The sequence below is a fragment of the Parasteatoda tepidariorum genome, chromosome 2 (genome assembly GCF_043381705.1).
Source record: "Parasteatoda tepidariorum isolate YZ-2023 chromosome 2, CAS_Ptep_4.0, whole genome shotgun sequence".
NCBI classification, from domain to species: Eukaryota; Metazoa; Arthropoda; class Arachnida; order Araneae; family Theridiidae; genus Parasteatoda; species Parasteatoda tepidariorum.
In genome coordinates, this window is record NC_092205.1 from 86,464,247 (window position 1) to 86,482,048 (window position 17,802).

The following is a 17,802-nucleotide window of genomic DNA, read 5'->3' on the forward strand; positions in this document are numbered from 1 at the left end:
TATATATATATATATATATATATATATATATATATATTGCATTATTTTTATGCCAAATTCATATTTTATTCATGATTTTTTATTCCTTTTATTTATTTCAGCAATCTATTATAATATTTTCAACCAAGAGCGCATGTTTCACAAGCATTCACAAACTCCGGAAGTCCATAAGCATTCAGTAAAGAACAAAAATAAATATCTATAAATCAATAGCCTGTATAATTTTATCATATGATTTCAAAACGTGCCTTAGAAAATTATGCATCGAAAAATTTTACGCTTTTCAAACTAACCGTTTCAGAAATATCCTCGAAATCTTTACTCCTATTAAAATAAGAAATAAAACAGTATTTGAAAGAGCAAACCTCACTACAATTGATAAAGAAATCAATAAGAGATGGTGAGATGGGCAGGTCACATACTAAGAATACCAAGAAAGAAATTAGCATACTTTTGCTTTTTTTCAGCCCATGATGGCAGAAAAAAAATGAAGCTCAAGAATGACTTAGCAAATGGATTTGAACAGGACAAAGTTTAAAGGGTAAGAGGAAGCTAGATCATTAATCAAAATCAAAGAAGCATGGAGAATTGACTTAATAAGCTATAATAAATAAGTATTTAAAAATTTTTTAAAACTACAATTACAGGCTCGTTTGTGGTTCCAGGGTAGTTTTAACAATTTTCTCTGATTTTCGTAACTGAAGGCATAAATTTTATTATAAATTTTCTTAGTTCTGTCTCATTTAAATACATAAGATATAAAGTAATTTTACTAGCTAGTAAAGTTGGAAATTAACAATTATCATAAGAACAAAACAAACATATTAAATTAAAATATTTTCTTGTAAAGTAAACAAAGAGGTAACTAAACAAGCAAATTACATGAAAAGAGTCAGTTAGCAAAGGAGCCGTTCAAATATTGCGTAAACGAGCATTTGACTCCCCCTTGTTAGCAAAATTAAGCAAATCTCACCTTGATTTTCTCTTTAACTGTAGTAACCTATTTTAGGATATTATCTTTGCATAAAACAGATTTGTATTAGTTAAAAATTAAAATATTTGTTAGGAATCATTTGGTTTTAACTTCTGCAGTCAATCCGTAAACTTAATTTTATTTTCATTTAGAAATTTTTGTAAATTTTAGTTAAAAATTTTATTGCAAAATTGAAAATAAGCTGATTTTAATGTCTTGCGTTAACATTGATTTTTTCTACCTCCCTTCCAACTCATTGTCAGTAAAAAAAAAAAGAAAAAAAGAAAAAAAAAAGCAAATCCGAAATCCCCTTTCCAGTGTTAAGTGCCTACGTAACATTTGGCGGGCCTCAAAGAGAACCTCGAACTCAAATTAATTTTCTTACCATGATTTTTTGATACTTTAATTAAATCTCAAAATACAGTTGGGCCTCTATTTAACGAAGTCTCTAAATCCCGATAAAAAATTCGTTATATGGAAAATTCGTTAAATAGAAAATCACCACTTGAAATACGTAACACAAAACATGTTTTAAATTCGTAAACACTAGATATAATTAAAAAAAAAAACAATTTATGCACCTTTATCTTGTAAATTATTATCTACTATCGATAATGATTATCGATAATGATATCTACCATCGATAATGATATCTACCATCGATAATAATATCTGCTATCGATAATGATATCTACCATCGATAATAATATCTACTATAGATAATGATTATCGATTATGATATCTACTATCGATAATGATCTTAACATTTCATCCTACGAATGTTTGGTGATTTCTTCATCATTTCTGTCGTCATCTTTCTCACAATTTATGACTGTATTGCTTTTATTTTTCACACTATCCAAAAAATATCCGATTCAGTTAATGTTTCTGTGGTTGCAGCTTTAGAATCGATAAAAAGAAAATCATTAATCAGTACATCATCGTTAATTTTGCGGTTCTCTCTTAGCTGTACCCATATTTTTTTGAAATTCTTCTAAAGGAATATCAAACTTCTCCCTCCGCGCTGACTAAAAATCCAGTTTTAGCAAAACTGTTACCGAATAGTACGATCTGTAACATCGTAATTCCATGCTTTAGAAATTTCTGTGATGCTTTCGCGTAAATTGATTTTTGGCGTGGATTCGTGTATGAAATGCAAACAAAAAGGGAAAGGGATTGCTTTTTCTAAAAGTGAAGTGGATGCTAAAATCAATTGAAGGTCATCTCCCCCGTAAAATAAGTTAAAATCCAGATTAGTTTAACCCAAATTAATTCAAAAATCCAGTTTTAGCAAAACTGTTACCGAATAGTACGATCTGTAACATCATAATTTCCTGCTTTAGAAATTACTGTGATGCTTTCGCGTAGATTGATTTTCGGCATGGATTCCTGTACGAAATGCGAACAAAAAGGGAAAGGGATTTTACTGCTTTCCCTAAAAGTGAAGTGGATGCTAAAATCAATTCAAGGTCATTTCCCCAGTAAAATTAATTAACAAATTTGAAATATTCTTAAATATTTTGGAAGACAAAAGGGAAAGTGGATCTCAAAGAAAAGTTCGTTGAATAGAAAATTTACTTCGCTATATAGAAGTTATTTTAGGAAAAAATTTAAAAATGTTCTTGGTCCCTCGAGAGAAAAAATATCAAAATGGAAGTTCGTTAAATAAAAGTCCGACTGTGTTTCGCCTTTCCTTTTTCCTTAGATCAGGGGTTTCCAACTTACATGAGGTCGGGGGCCACAATTAAAAACTCAATTCAAATGGCGGGCCGCAACTTTATCTAAATTTTATGTAGGACTCTTTTATGCTTGAAGGAACATAAATCGAAATTTTTACCAAGTTGTACAAAACAAAAGTATTGAATTACAAATTAAAATAAGAAGTAAATTTTTAAAAATATTTAAATGCATATTAAAAAATTCGGGCTACAATAACTTTAATGTGCACCCATGTTTCAAACAATTAATGTGCAACAGATATCTAATTTTTAAGATATAAAACTTTAAAAAGGTTGGTATTAAAACTTACAGAGTAGCACACAAAATGTTCAATGACAAAATTGAGGTTTGTCTGCTGCAACCACCAGAGAATAGATATTTACATTTTAAATTTAAAATTTACAAATGTGTGTGTAAATATTTTCATCCAAAATGAGTGGTTTAAAAAAGTTAAATCAGAGAATTTCTCTCGGAAAAATTTCTGATACACACATGCTAAATTATATTCTCAAAATACAAAAAAAATGAAATAAAAAAGATCAACATACAAGATTATTCTCAAAATACAAAAAAAAAAAATGAAATAAAAAAGATCAACATACAAGATTATTTTTTATTTGAATAAATATTTTCTTGGATGCAAAACCTGAGAAATAATTTTTTTGTACAGTTGGAGAAAAGTATTTTAAACCCATATAGATTTTTTTACGAAAATTGTCCGCATAAAAATGCACTAATATATTTTAGTTCGCGGGCCACAAAAAAAGGCTTTGCGAACCCGTATGGGCCCCCCGGACCGCCAGTTGGAAACCACTACTGTAGATAGATAAAGTTTCATGATTTTTCCTTATTCTAAGGTCACCCTTGCAATTTTTTAGTAATTTTACGTACATTTAAAGCTTTTTACAAACTCCAAAATGACTCCGGCATTAAGCTAGTATGGATTCTTCTCTTTAAAGTGTTCTTTGTGATGATCTTAGCGTTTAAAACAGCCACTATAAAAAGTTGGGAACAAAACAGCAATGCTAAAAAATTGGAATCTGTGTATAATAAGAAAAAGGTTTATGTGCCCATTTAACCCGAGTCAGAATTGTAATCAAATAACTTGTCTACATTCACCATCGGATATCTTATCTTCATCTAACAACCACGAGGAAGAGAACTCATCTTAGTGTTTACGTTACTCCCAATTACGTCTTATAGAGGTCTTATTTTTGATAAACAGTTGGTTAAGACAGAAAAGATGATTTATTTTTCCATAGTTTACATATCGAATGGTTGGAAGTGGTGATGCCAAAAAAAAAGTAAAGAAAATAATAGCTTTTTCTCAAAGGCTAAGCCACTGAAAGATCAAAGGTCAGTCTGTAGACCTTGGAAGCTAATTCGGACATATACAGGGAAAATAAGATTAAGAAAAAGTACCTTTGTATGGATAAATAAAAGAAAACCATTAAAAAATTTAGTATAAGTTTTGCATTACACTTAAATAAAAGAATACGAGCTTCACCATGTGAAATTTTATACGTTGATCAAAGGTATTGATAATATTTAATCACTGATTGACATTCTGCACTCAAAATGCTAGTTTAAAATACATGCATAAATGGATACATAAAATCTTTCTTAAAATATTTCTCCGCATAAAAGCAAGCTCTAATTTTTAAATTGAAAAAGTCACAACTTTAAAAGCAGATATTACGGCAAATCGACGAATATTTGTCAGGTTTTTTAAACTTTGTTACTCTGACAAGTTCCCGAGGCAAACAATAGAGGACGCTCTTTAAGAGCGTTGTGGAAGAAAGTTCCAACTGAGATTTTTGTGAATTCAGGAGCATCTGTTATAAGATATTTTGCAATATCAAATAGCTATTCACAAAACACATATATCAACTAAAAAACAATTTATGAATGCTGAAAAAAAGAATCAAACGCGACTGAAAAAAAATGAAATTCTAGACACATCTTTGATCATAATAGTTCCTTAAATTTCGTCACTTTACGTTCTCGAACCAAACAGTAGAGGATAATATTGAGGAATTGATAATAATCACATATTTTAACCAAAAGCCATTGTGTTCAAAAATACGGCAAGGAAAAAAATGGTGAAAATCAAAATTTCAACTTTTCTTTAAATTTTGATACCCTGACAAGTTATCGAACATATATATATATATGTAGATCGTACCAATTCTTTAAATTTTATCAACCTGACAAGTTCCCAAACCTAACAATAGAAGATAATATTGAAAAGCTTAGAAAAGAAGATTCTAATAAACGTTTTAATTAATTAACATGAGTTACAGAATATTTTATAACAGCTAATATCTATTCTCAAATTGCATTTTTCAAGTGAAAACCATCTGATTTCCGGACATGGAAGAAAAAAAATTCTGGATATACAACTAATCATAATATTTATTTAAATTTTATGATTAGAAGAATTTTTTGATTAAGTAGTTCTACAATTTAAATTTTATGATTAAGAAGTTCTACAATCAAACAATAAAGGATAATAAGGATACTCTTAATGAAAGAAAGTTCTATTTGACATTTTAGGGAAATTCGACTCATTAATTGTTTAATATTATGCAACAGCAAATAACTATTGGCAAAAGACGTTTAATCACTAAAAGTCCCTTCGTAGAAATAAAATTTGAAGTCATTTTCATAGAAATAAAAAAAATTTAATTAAATTTCTACAGCCTGATTTAAATGTAGTGGGTGCTAGTACGGTCGTTGTAGTGGGTGCTAAAGTAAAACTGCGTCTAATGAAGTAGAAAATGTGTTTATATGTATCAGTCTTTATAACGGAATGTTCCCTGTTACGGGCGGTCATACGAAAGAGAGTAAAATGTTCTATTAACTGCAAATACGATAATTAAAAATTAGTGACACTAAAAAATTAATGTTAAAAAAAGGAATGATACAAAAAGGACAAAATTTTGTTGGTAGGAATTGAGTTTTGTTTGAGAACAACTTCGATACTTGAAACTCTGCGACATATACCACACAATGTATATAAGGTTATATGAATAAAATAAACAATGAAATTATGTAAATAACATTGAATACTAATGATATTAAAAGGTTTCGATGTGTTTAAAATAACACTAACATTATAATTTAATAATGACAACCTTCTTAAGAGAATTCCTACTGTTCTAATTCACAAATTTTAACAAAATTTCATAAGTGTGTATAGATTTTTCCTAAAGAAACTTGCATTTAAAAATATTACTTAAACAAACAATTCAAATGGTTAACTTTACAAATAATTTTAACAAAGGAGTTGTAAACAACGAGATTAAACGCTGTAATTTCAAGTGAAGAATTTGGAAACTGTAATTCCAGACCAAACAATTTAAGTAATGGACTTAGGAACCAGCTTTTCAAGGAGAATAATAACTGGTCTTTACTGTCAGAATTGGGGGATTTAAATGTAGCAAAGAATTTTCTAAACCAAAAAAAAATTAAGAAATTTATTTTAGAATCAGTAGATTAAAAAGTCTAACAACTAATCTTCAGAGTGTATCACTGCCAAATTCATTATTAAAGAATTTAAATGTAGGCAAGCAAAGAATTAAAGTACTGAACTTCTAAACAAAAAATTATGTACTTGAACTTCTCAGCAAAAAAATCATGAATCTGCAAATCGACTATGTCAGCCTTCATCTATCAAAAGTTACCTCAAGATGGATTCAAGAAAACATGTCTTATATACTAGTGAATTTGTATTTAATATTTATAGTGGTAGTTGCTCCACAATACTCCCCTTCCGGAATTTTATCTGTGATAGAATTTGATGAACGGATACCACTAGTTGATTCATGCTGCTTATTTATTTATATCAATTTTGCTCATTATATTTTTTCTTCGTTTGTATCATTTCGCTATTTTTTTTCTTCATTTTTGTTTATAAGCCGGGAGTCTTTTATTTACTTCACCGGATATTTTTTTGAGCGCTATATTTTTAGCAAATCAACTGTTTAATGTGAACAATCCATCAATGTTGACAAGTTCATATCACGTCTGGGTCACCAATGAGGGGAATTATAAATCGACTACGTCAACCTTCATCTATCAAAAGGTACCTTAAGATGGAATCAAGTTAACATGTCTTATATACTAGTGAGTTGTTATTTAATATTTATAGTGGTAGTTACGCCACAAATTTATTTCTAAACAAAAATTTTAATATTGAACTTTAAAAAAATAAAGTAGTAAAACTTTTGCTTACAGCTGGTACGACATACGGACCACATGTAATGGTGCAATTGATACACCGTAAGCAAAGGGTTAATAGTTGAATTCCAAACAAATAATCGATATACAGGACTACAAGATAAATATCTGACTTACCGGTTAAATCATTGCTGTTTCCACTTTCATTAGCAGAATCTCTCACGTGTAGCTGTCTCAAATCTGATGGAGGGGTCAGGGAGTGCAAAGATGCTGTGGGGGACACATATCCCTCGTCTTTATTATGGTTCATAAACAACTCATCGTCCATTCTCCAAAAGGGTTTATGCTCGTAATTCAGTAAGTCAGAAGTGACTGAAAATGGCGGCGCTGTTCCACTGGCATCAATTTCAGCAGGAGACAGACTCAAGTAAGTTAGCGTGTCAGCAGAACCGTAACTATCCGGATCGTTGTGGTTGATGGCGATGTTGGTATGGTCAATCGCTTGAGGGGTGTACGGCCGTGGGTCACTATAAGACCAGATACTCATGAGATCGGTCTTCACAATTCGTGATGCGTAATGAGGAGGTATTGGGAGTAGCGGTGAGACATCAGGATCGGACACTGGTGAATGTTGATTTGAGAACAAATCCATGATCAAGATGATGATGGTGATGATAGAAGATGAGATAAATACGATGACGTCATTCTATTTTTTTCTGTTATCTTCGGCTTTAGAGAGGCCTGGGAAGAAGAAGTGAGAAAGAAAGTGGGTTTTGGGGAGTAAGCAGTAGTCGTAACTAGGAACACCAAACTAAGTTGCTGCAGACCAATCGTCAGACAACTTGTATGGTTGCCACAAACAACTTACGAAATTTCGCACGGTTAGCGAAATCTGACGAGTTGTTTTTCAGCACCTTTTTAGAAATCAAATAGCATTTAAAAATTCTTTAACATAATGTTCAAATAACTTCACAGCTTAATAATTGTAGTTAACAGAAAAGAAAAATTTTATGAAATCTTAAAAAATATTGATGCTACTTTTTTATTCCTTTCAGAACAAGCGTAAATGCGCTATTGAATGAAATAGTAAGATTAATAATATATTAAAATAGAGATTGAAAGGACATTCCTCATTGCCTAGTATAATTAATTTAAATTTCATTGAATTCGAGGGAGAAAACTTTTAAATATTATGAAAGTTCATTTTAATAATAGTAAACATTACGTTAAAAATTACGCACGGGATGATACGTAAGTTTCAAGTATTATGTAAATCAATTTGTAATTATGTAGCCTTGTAATTTTGAGTCCAACCTAGAACAAAAGGGTATTCCCGGGGCAAACATTGGGATAAACTGGCCTTTTGGATTGAACTAACCCCCATTTCCGCTTAATGAATGGGAGAACCTCACACGGTTATTCTAACGGTAAGAGGAATTTAACCCCTGATCCATCTACTACTGAGGATATTTTGCTTTGGCACTGTGGTTAGTGTGCACCGGGAGATGAATTCGTATCAACCAGCCATGGGATTCGAACCTGGGTTACTTCATTTGGAAACGGCCGCTCTGTCTATTTAGCCATTACGGCTCGGGGGAAGAGGGTTTGCAATTTGCTTATTTAAGCTGACAAGAGGATATGAACAGTGCTTACATATCAGCCGGAATGACTCAGGGAACTAAGCGTTCGCTTCCCAGGCTCAGGTTCGAATATCGGTGGTGGCTGAATGATATGAATTCTGCTAATGGTTAGCACCAACTATAGTGCTGACGTAAAATATCCTCATAGGTGAGACTCTTGTCATCAGACTAATCGTGAGAATTTTTCACGGTTTTTCTCTTCATGTAGTGCAAATGTGGGTTAGTTCCATAAAAAAAAAACTTCCACAACGGCTAGTTTGTTCCAATGCTTGATCCAGAATTTCCCTTTTCTTCTGGGTTGGGTTGAAAATTACAAGGCTACGGAATTGAACATTGATAGCCTTTAGCTTAGTACTAGATCACCTGCTCAGCGCCAGTTATAAAATGAAGTAAAATGCTTATGAAACACGAAAATTCTCCTGTTTTTAATTTTTTCTTTCCGAATGCAAAAAAAAGAAAAGAAAAGATGTATAAAAAATTACAGTTGGGAAAATTTCAAAATTGGAATGAAATTTTGGGAAAATTAAAAGAGTTGGAAAAAATTCTTTTCGGTGAATTATAGAGGTCAAAAGTTTCGATAACAGAAGGAAACACATAAAAGATTCCTGAAATATTTCAATCAAAATTTTATTAAATGAATTAAAACGTAAATTTTAGTGCGGGCAAAATTACATCATTTATTTGATTTAATTCTGAAATTTAATTGCTGCTATAAAATCAAAGTTAAAGTAAAAACAAAGGGCTAGGAGGCAAGGAGTAATTCAAACGTTCTTGCACAAACATGAAGGGGCTTATAATTTTTTTTATTTCTTCTGACAAGGGAGAAGGGGAATCCGAAATTGCCAAAAATATGCTTACGTTATATTTAAATGGCCACTAATGATCAAAAATATTAGCAATGTAAAATGGAATGTATTAAATAAACTATCATAAATAGATTTTTACGAACTGATAATGAAATTATCAATCTAATTTTTTTCAAACGTTGCACTTTTTTGAATTTTGAATTTAATATTTAAATTAGTAATATTCTAAATGAGTATTTGAAGCGATAACTCTTAATAACAATTATTGTTAAAAGAAATCTTATTGAACTCAAGTAATGCACGAAAACTGTTTATATGGTAAGATGAAGTAGAATTAAATAGTCAATAGTAAATAGATTTATGAAATGTTAAAAGCTATCTATCTTACTTCTCCCAAACATACATAAATGCATTAATGAATTTATAAAATAAAATTTATAAAAAATTGATTGAAGTGACAAGTCTTGACAAATACTGTAAAAAAAATTCATCAAATTAATGCCATTAATGTCCTATAATCATTAGTAATTATATTAACAGTAAAAAATGGATTGAATTGAATGTTAATAACTATTGATCTATTTTTTTTCTCAAACAAATATGAATGCGTTATTGCAATCTAAGTGAAATAAATAAAATTATAATACAGTTAAAATCAATGCTGCAGATTCTCAAACTTTTAAAATAAATTACTGATGAAACAGTAGATAAGTGCATTTTTTTTTCCAATGGCAGGCACTGAATTTAAATCTTTGCCTATACTATGCCAGAATTGTTGCTCACTTCGCGTTACCCAATGGGCACCTGTGAACCAAAGTCACGGAGGCAAGCAACATTGCCCACGCCACACTGCCACAAACCCGTTTATAGGGTGGGCCACATTCTCACATCATACACACACAACAGAGGACAGCACAAAGAGAGACAGAAACATCCTTGCCCAGAGCGGGATTCGAATCCGCAGCCTATGGCTTCGCAGTCAGGCACGCTAACCACTCGGCCACCAGGCCGGCATAATTGCATTATTCTTATTGGACATACTGTCAGAAAGTTTATTGAATTTTAATTTGCAAACTGAATTTTTCTATATTTTTTTTTCTTTGAGGGAATTTTCCAACAAGCAACGTCTCGTAATAGATTCCACCTTGTGATCTTGAAATTTCAACTTGATGCATAATGAAATTTTTTTTGAACAAGCAACATCTTTTTTTACCAAATAAAGCAAAACAGAGGATATAAAGCACAAATTAAGTTACAGAAATCGACACTAGTTTTTGAATTCTACTAGCAAGAATCTTTCACAGAATGCTATCTAAGCACAATGAAAGTTTCTTGTTTATAGATCTTGTCTATTTGTGCTAAGACACTAAAGACGGTTCTTGTTATTGAGCCAATACTGTCAGAAAGTCCATACCTGTATTTGTACTTAATCCATACCTGTATTTGTACTTAACGCAGGTTATTTTCCTTTATACAGACGTAGCACAGAGTTTACCCTATTCTCATTTGGAGCTTCTTGTACTATTATAGTTTTATAATTGTGCCAAATTTTGAAACTTGAAACTACTTATTTTTTGCATAAAATGTTAGTCCAAATGTTCGCCTATATTTTAACACTGGGAGACAACACCCATAATACGTCACTCATGCTATAACTTTTTTTTTAGGAAAAGTTTTTCTGCATATTGTCACAAACAATTCCAAATACTATATTTCCAATTAATTTCTTTTCTTATTTTTTACTATTAAATTTTTATTTAATTTTTTTTCTTACTGAATTCTTATTCTTTTCTATTAAATTCTCCTTTTTTTCTTTTAACTTCTTTTTAATTCCTTTCTTATTAAATTCTTTTACTTTTTTTATTGAATTCTTCTTTTTAAAACCATTATATTCTTTTCCTTATTAAATTACTTTTATTTCTTCATATAACATTCTATTTTTCCCTGTTAAAATCTTTTCATTTACTTATTTCCTGTTAATTTTTTTTTCTGTCCTTATTAAATTCTTTGTTAAAAATTTATTTTGAAATTTTTTTTTATGGTTTAACGAAGCTTTTTTCTCGAATTTCTTGAAAATTTCACTTATCTTGGTTTAAATGTTAATGCCTTAAGCAATATAAGCAAGTAAATAAAGAGACGCAATTATAGCAGCTAATTGATTCCTTCATGACTTAAGAACATTTGTAAAGTCAAAACGAATTAATCGATGAACAAAAAATAATGCTATGTGAAACAATCATTAGACTTATCTTAATTTATGGATCCGAAACATGGTCTTTAACACTAGATTGCTTAAGGAAGTCATTTTGACTGCTTTTTCATTTGCAAAAAATGTTCAAATAATAATGCATAAATTTTTTTTTCAAGTGAAGTAAATTTTTGTTAATATTTACTAATAGCTTGTTATATAACTGTAAATAGCCGACCAGGTGACCGAGTGGTTAGCGTGTCTGACTGCGAAGCCATTGGCCGCGGGTTCGAATCCTGCTCAGGGCATGAATGTTTCCTTCTCTCTCTGTGTTCTATGTCCTTTCCTCTTTGTATGAATGTGACCCGCCCTATAAACGGGTTTGTGGTTGTGTGACGTGGGCGACGCTGCTCCACCACCGTGGCTTCGCCACAGGTACCCACTGGATAACGAGAAGAGAGTAAGCAGTTCTGGCATTACGTACATACTAAGTTTCAATCTTTCCAGTGCTAACTAAATCACAAGCAGACCTGCGTGCTGTCTTTGAGAAGAAAGTCTTGAGAAAAATTATAAATGTGGGTGACTTATAACGACAACGACATAACTTTGAGCTATCTAGACTTATTCAAGAAAGCTGATATTAACAAATACATAAGTCGTTTAAAAATTGTCACATCTGCCGTATTGTCACTTCTTCCTTGACATTTAAGATATTGAATTACAAACCAATGGGAACTAGACATAGTGGTAGGCCTAAGATCAGATGGCATGACTGTGTGGAAGAGGATTTTAAAATCTTAAGAACCACAAACTGGAGAAAAATCGCAATGAAAAGAGCAGAATTGAGGAAGGTTCTAGAGAAGGCTCTGGCCCTCAAAAGGACTGCCATGCCAATAGAAGAAGTTTTCTAATCATCACTGAGGTTGTAAAAGTCATTTGAAGGAGATGCAATTTTCATAGTTTCGTTTTTTACACAAACATGGTTTGAATTTTTTTTCTGTTTACGTATTATAAATTTAGTTATTATGCTTAATTTACATATTTTAATGCATTTATTACTTCTTTACATTATTACTTTGGTTGTAAAATTTAGTAATTTAGTGTATAAGGCAAAATAAATTCCATAGTAGTGCATTATAGCTCATTGCATAAATTTTGAATATTTCGATTTCTAAATTAAAAATTTTGTTCTTTATTCAATTAAAACTGGCTCATTTACTACCTTAAATCATTTATTTAATTGCACTTATAATTAAACCATTGGTTGTGAAGTTTATTCATCTAAATGAAAAAAAATTCATAATTATCTATGCTATGGTTTCTTACTCAAACAAAAAGAAATCAAGACTTGTTTTACCTACAGTTTTGTTATTTATTTAACTTAATTTAGATACTTTGGTGCATTTATTAAACCATTACTTTAGGTATAGTCCTTTATTAAGTTAATGATTTGGTTGGGAAATTATTTATTTGAGACACAAACAATTCCATAATTATTTATACCTTGGCTTCTTACGCAAACAATTCTGAAGTCTTACATCTCGTTTTCGTAGGATAAATAAAATAGCAAGATGAAATGCAAAATTTACAATAATATATAAAGAAAAAAATTAATTTAATAGCATAATCTCCTTATAATAAGAATTATTTTTCAAAACTCATAAAAGAAATCTAAAAAATAAGCAAAAAAAATCCTGAATTTTCATTGTTCATCAGCATCTTACATCCTAGACCTGGTGATCTGATTCTAGTAGAGATCAGACTACTTTTAGCTAATTAGAATGTCATCTGACAATTAAGATTTAGTCTTCAGAGGGTGTTTATTTTGAAATATTAAAAAGGCTGTTACTCAAGTTACTTAAAGTATCAATAAATACAAGACAGAAAAAATGCAGCGTTCATTTCTTTATTCAAACAGTATAGAAATAGAAAATAATTGCAATTTGTATACAGAACGAGGTACGGACTTGACATACAAATATGAGAATTCTTATTACTTCACTTCTGATCACATAATATACAAGTATAAAAAAAGAAAACAGTTTACAAAAATCATGTACAGTATTTACATAAAAAAAAAGAATGAATAGTATCTGAACAGGAAACTCTCTATTAAAGGCTGTAATCCCTCTGGATATAAGGCAAAAATTATTTTCTGAATTTTCATAACTTTTAAAAATAACTGTTCAAAGATTATCTACTTTCCAAACTCATTTACATCTTTAAGAAACTCAAGTTTGAAAAGAAAATTAAAATACTATTTCTGTTCTTAGAATAATTTTCAAACGTCTTATTCTTAAATTCCTTATTTGAAAACAAAAATTAAAGTTAAGCCAAGAAAAAACTAACTTACAAAAGCACTGTTTATAGAATATTTTTTTAAAAGAAAAAAAATTACTATTCTTAAATTTTTTGTTAAGAAAGAAAACTTGAAAGTAAACTGAAACTGAGCTGAATTTACACTGAAAGTTAAGAAATAAAACTTGAAATGGCACTATATCACAAAAAAAAAATGCCAGAAAGCTCTAAACTTGAAAGTAAGTTATAAAAAAATTAAAAAAATTACTCTGTTGCTAGAATTATAATTTTAAAAACCCTATTCTACCATTTTGCATTCAAACTGGAAAAATTAAAAAATAGAGCATGAAAAAACTATTCCATTAACTACGTATTTTCTTCTTGAGAAAAATACTAATAATAAAAATTAATAAAACACTTTCTCCTTACACTGTTAATAAAAAAACATATATTTAAAAATGAGACTAGTTATTTTTAATTTCTTATTTTTACATTTTAAAATAATATGCAAGGGAAAAAAATATGAGCACCATAAATAATATAGGAAATGACAGCCACAAAGCAGATTTCATATTATTATGGAACACAATATTTGGCACTAAATCATACTTTGGCGAAATCATTGGCATTAAAATATTGAAGATATTAGCACCACATAACATCTTATCGAATGAGAGTATAAACTGAGAATATAATAATTGCTAATTGTTCCACATCTTTTGATAAGTAAATACATCTTTTTGTATGAGTGTGCGTTTATTTAATTTTTAAATATGTAAATATACATTTCTATACAAAAAAAAATTAGTAATCTTTCTGCTGAGACTGACTTTAAACTAAGTACTCTCAAAAACTACAGAATCATCAGTGATAACCAATTCTATAAAAAATATATATACAAAAAATTCTCATATGAAAAATATGCTATCACAGTTTTTGTTTTTTCATATTTTATCTATATGTATCATAAAAAAAAAGTATTTACAAACAAAATTGAGAATCACTAACTCATTCAGAGGGTACAGCTTTTAAAAGAATATGACTATGATTTTCAAAATGGTCACTAAATTTCAGAGAATTTTTTAAACAACAAATATAAACTAATTGAAATAACTGTAATTAATCATGGAGTATATTTGAGTTAAAAAATTCATGAATTGCACTTATCTTGCAAAAATTGTGCAAGATTTGGTAGATTTGTATTTACCTTACATGGACGAGTAAAAAATGCATGTATTTTTATTAAAATAATAGCTTTTTATAGCACTTATTGGCATTTAAAGATAACATCTCATAAAAAAAATTTGACATTTAATAAATATAGAATATTTTGGCACTTATTGACATTTAAAAAAAATAGCATCTTATGTCATTTATTAACATTTAAAACAATAGCATCTGATGTCATTTATTGACATTTAAAAACTATAAAAATTTCTGGCACTTATTGACGTTTAAAAAATAGTATTTCATGGCACTTATTGGCATTAAAAATAGCACTTTAAGTCACAAAAATGCAGTCAAGCTAATACAAAAGAATATCAATTGTAAGTTTATTAGTAGAAAATTTTACTCGCCTTTGTAAGAAATGCAGAAAAAAAAAAAGAAATACATCACTCGGAATAACTTTTGCTCTAAAAACCGGATTTTCACAAAATTAAAAGCTTATCTTAATGTACCAAAGAGGTAACCTCAAATATGTTAATCTATTAGCACAAACAATATCTTATATTACAAAATCTGACACAAAAACGAACTTTCCCTGAATAAACACACCTAATTTTCTATAAATTTAGATATTTGAACTCAAGAAATATGAACCCAAAGAAGTTGGGACTCAAAATGCCAATCTTTACTTTTCACATATCTCGCTATCTCATAGTCATTTTTAAAATTAATCAAAACATTGTTGAGGCGATTATAAAACTAGTTCATCCACGTAAAAAAATATTTTTTAATGGTAATGCATTGTTTTATTTAATATTGCTCAGAAATGCTTTGAATGGTAAAGTATACGCATTGTTAAACCATTTTTAACCATGCAGCTTTAAAAGACAAAAAAATACAAAATTTAAAAGAAATTGGTATAATAGTTCTTGAAAAGTAAACCTTTAAAAAAAATAACCTTTTTAAATTTTTGTTACTCAGAAATTATACAAGTTATTCCTTTCAACATTTTATATTTTCACTTATAATTACTAAATAGCCTCAACTCTTTAATTAAATTTCTTAATAAATAAANTTGTTAAACCATTTTTAACCATGCAGCTTTAAAAGACAAAAAAATACAAAATTTAAAAGAAACTGGTATAATAGTTCTTGAAAAGTAAACCTTTAAAAAAAATAACCTTTTTAAATTTTTGTTACTCAGAAATTATACAAGTTATTCCTTTCAACATTTTATATTTTCACTTATAATTACTAAATAGCTACAATTCATTAATTAAATTTATTAATAAAAAAATTTTGTTAATTAAATTTATAAATAAATAAAATTTGTTAATTAAATTTATTAATAAATAAAATTTGCAAATTAAATTTATTGATAATTAAAATTTGTCAATTAAATTTATTAATAAATAAAATTTGTTAATTAAATTTATTATTAAATAAAATTTGTTAATTAAATTTATTATTAAATAAAATTTGTTAATTGAATTTATTAATAATAAATTTGTTAATTAAATTTATTAATAAATAAAATTTGTTAATTAAATTTATTTATTATTTAAATCTGTTAATTAAAATACTAGATAATTTAGGATGGAGCAATCGAGAAATTCTCTTCCAAAAATCTGTTTGCATTTTGATGTTTTGAATTTATTTTCAGCGTATGGCTTACTCTAGGTTTACCTGTACTCATTTTCTCTTTCTCTTAAGATAGTTCAAAATCAAAATCTTTCCAAAAAAGATCTTTTTACTCAGATAAGTACATTTTTGTACTTGATTTTGTAACTTAAAATACCGTGTGCTCTATAAACTACCATGTTTGATGTCATTCCTTTAAATCATTAACATTGGCAATCAGTTTGCTAAAATCTGATTATTAGTACAAAAGTTACTCTCAAATGAAAGAACAGAAGTTACTAGTAATCTTTAAAACAAATTTTTTTTTTTCCAAAATCACTTTGTAAAAATAACATTGTAAAAATGTCCCTTCACGAAAATGCAACCAGTTTTTTTTTCTCATGAAAACGATAATTAAAATCTACTTCATCCTGTAAAATGACTGAACGTATAGGTAGTGTCAAAAGGAAATGGGTTCAAAAACCCATGGAGGGACGGGAGAACTTGATAGTTGCCAGGGTCCTCAAAAGAGACATATCGATCATTGTATGGAGGTGGTGGGTGCGACGGTATAGTCAAAGGTTGAGGCATAACTGAAAAAGAAGACTCAAAATTAGAATCTGCTGCCACCTGTAGGCACAATTAGGTACTATTAAAATAATTTGGGTACAATTAAAATAATTAAAATAATGCAGAAATCAGAAATTATTTTTATCTTGTACTTATGACAGTAAATTGGTGCAACACTAGCCTGTAGAATGTGTGGATACTGAAGGAAAATCTTTAATCTAAACACAGAAAGTTGTTTCTCAAAGCCATTGATAGAGGGCTAATATAAGATTTAATTTGATCCAGAAGTTTTATGAATAGGTACAGATATAATAAATAAAATAATACAGAAATCTTATATTGTTTTTATTCTGCACTTATGACAGTAAACTGTTGATGTAACAGTAGCCTGCAGAATGTGGATACTTAGGGAAAATATTTAATCTAAACTCAGAAAGTTGTTCTTTAAAGCCATTAACAGATGGCTATTATAAGATTTAATTTCCTCTGGAAGTTTTATGAATAAGTGCAATTATAATAATTAAAATAATACAGTTTTTTTTTTATTTTGCACTTATGAAAGTAAACTTCAAATTGATGCAACAGTAGCCTTTAGAATGTGTGGGTACTCAGGAAAAATCTTTAATCTAAACTCAGAAA

At 29.1% G+C, this 17,802-nt stretch overlaps 1 protein-coding gene across 2 annotated transcripts in view; it reads right to left on the bottom strand.

Annotated features, from left to right (window-relative positions):
• The window catches only part of LOC107439681 (GATA-binding factor 3), an 18,677-nt gene extending 10,964 nt beyond the window's left edge, over positions 1 to 7,713 (bottom strand). Inside the window, exon 1 of one of the 2 annotated variants that reach the window (XM_043052168.2) lies at positions 7,052 to 7,713. In XM_043052168.2, the coding sequence (XP_042908102.1) occupies positions 7,052 to 7,526 (475 nt within the window). In that variant the 5' untranslated portion in view covers positions 7,527 to 7,713. The remainder of the gene's footprint in view (positions 1 to 7,051) is intronic. The other variant, XM_043052169.2, reaches the window with a different exon arrangement.
• Positions 7,714 to 17,802: the final 10,089 nt, after the last annotated feature.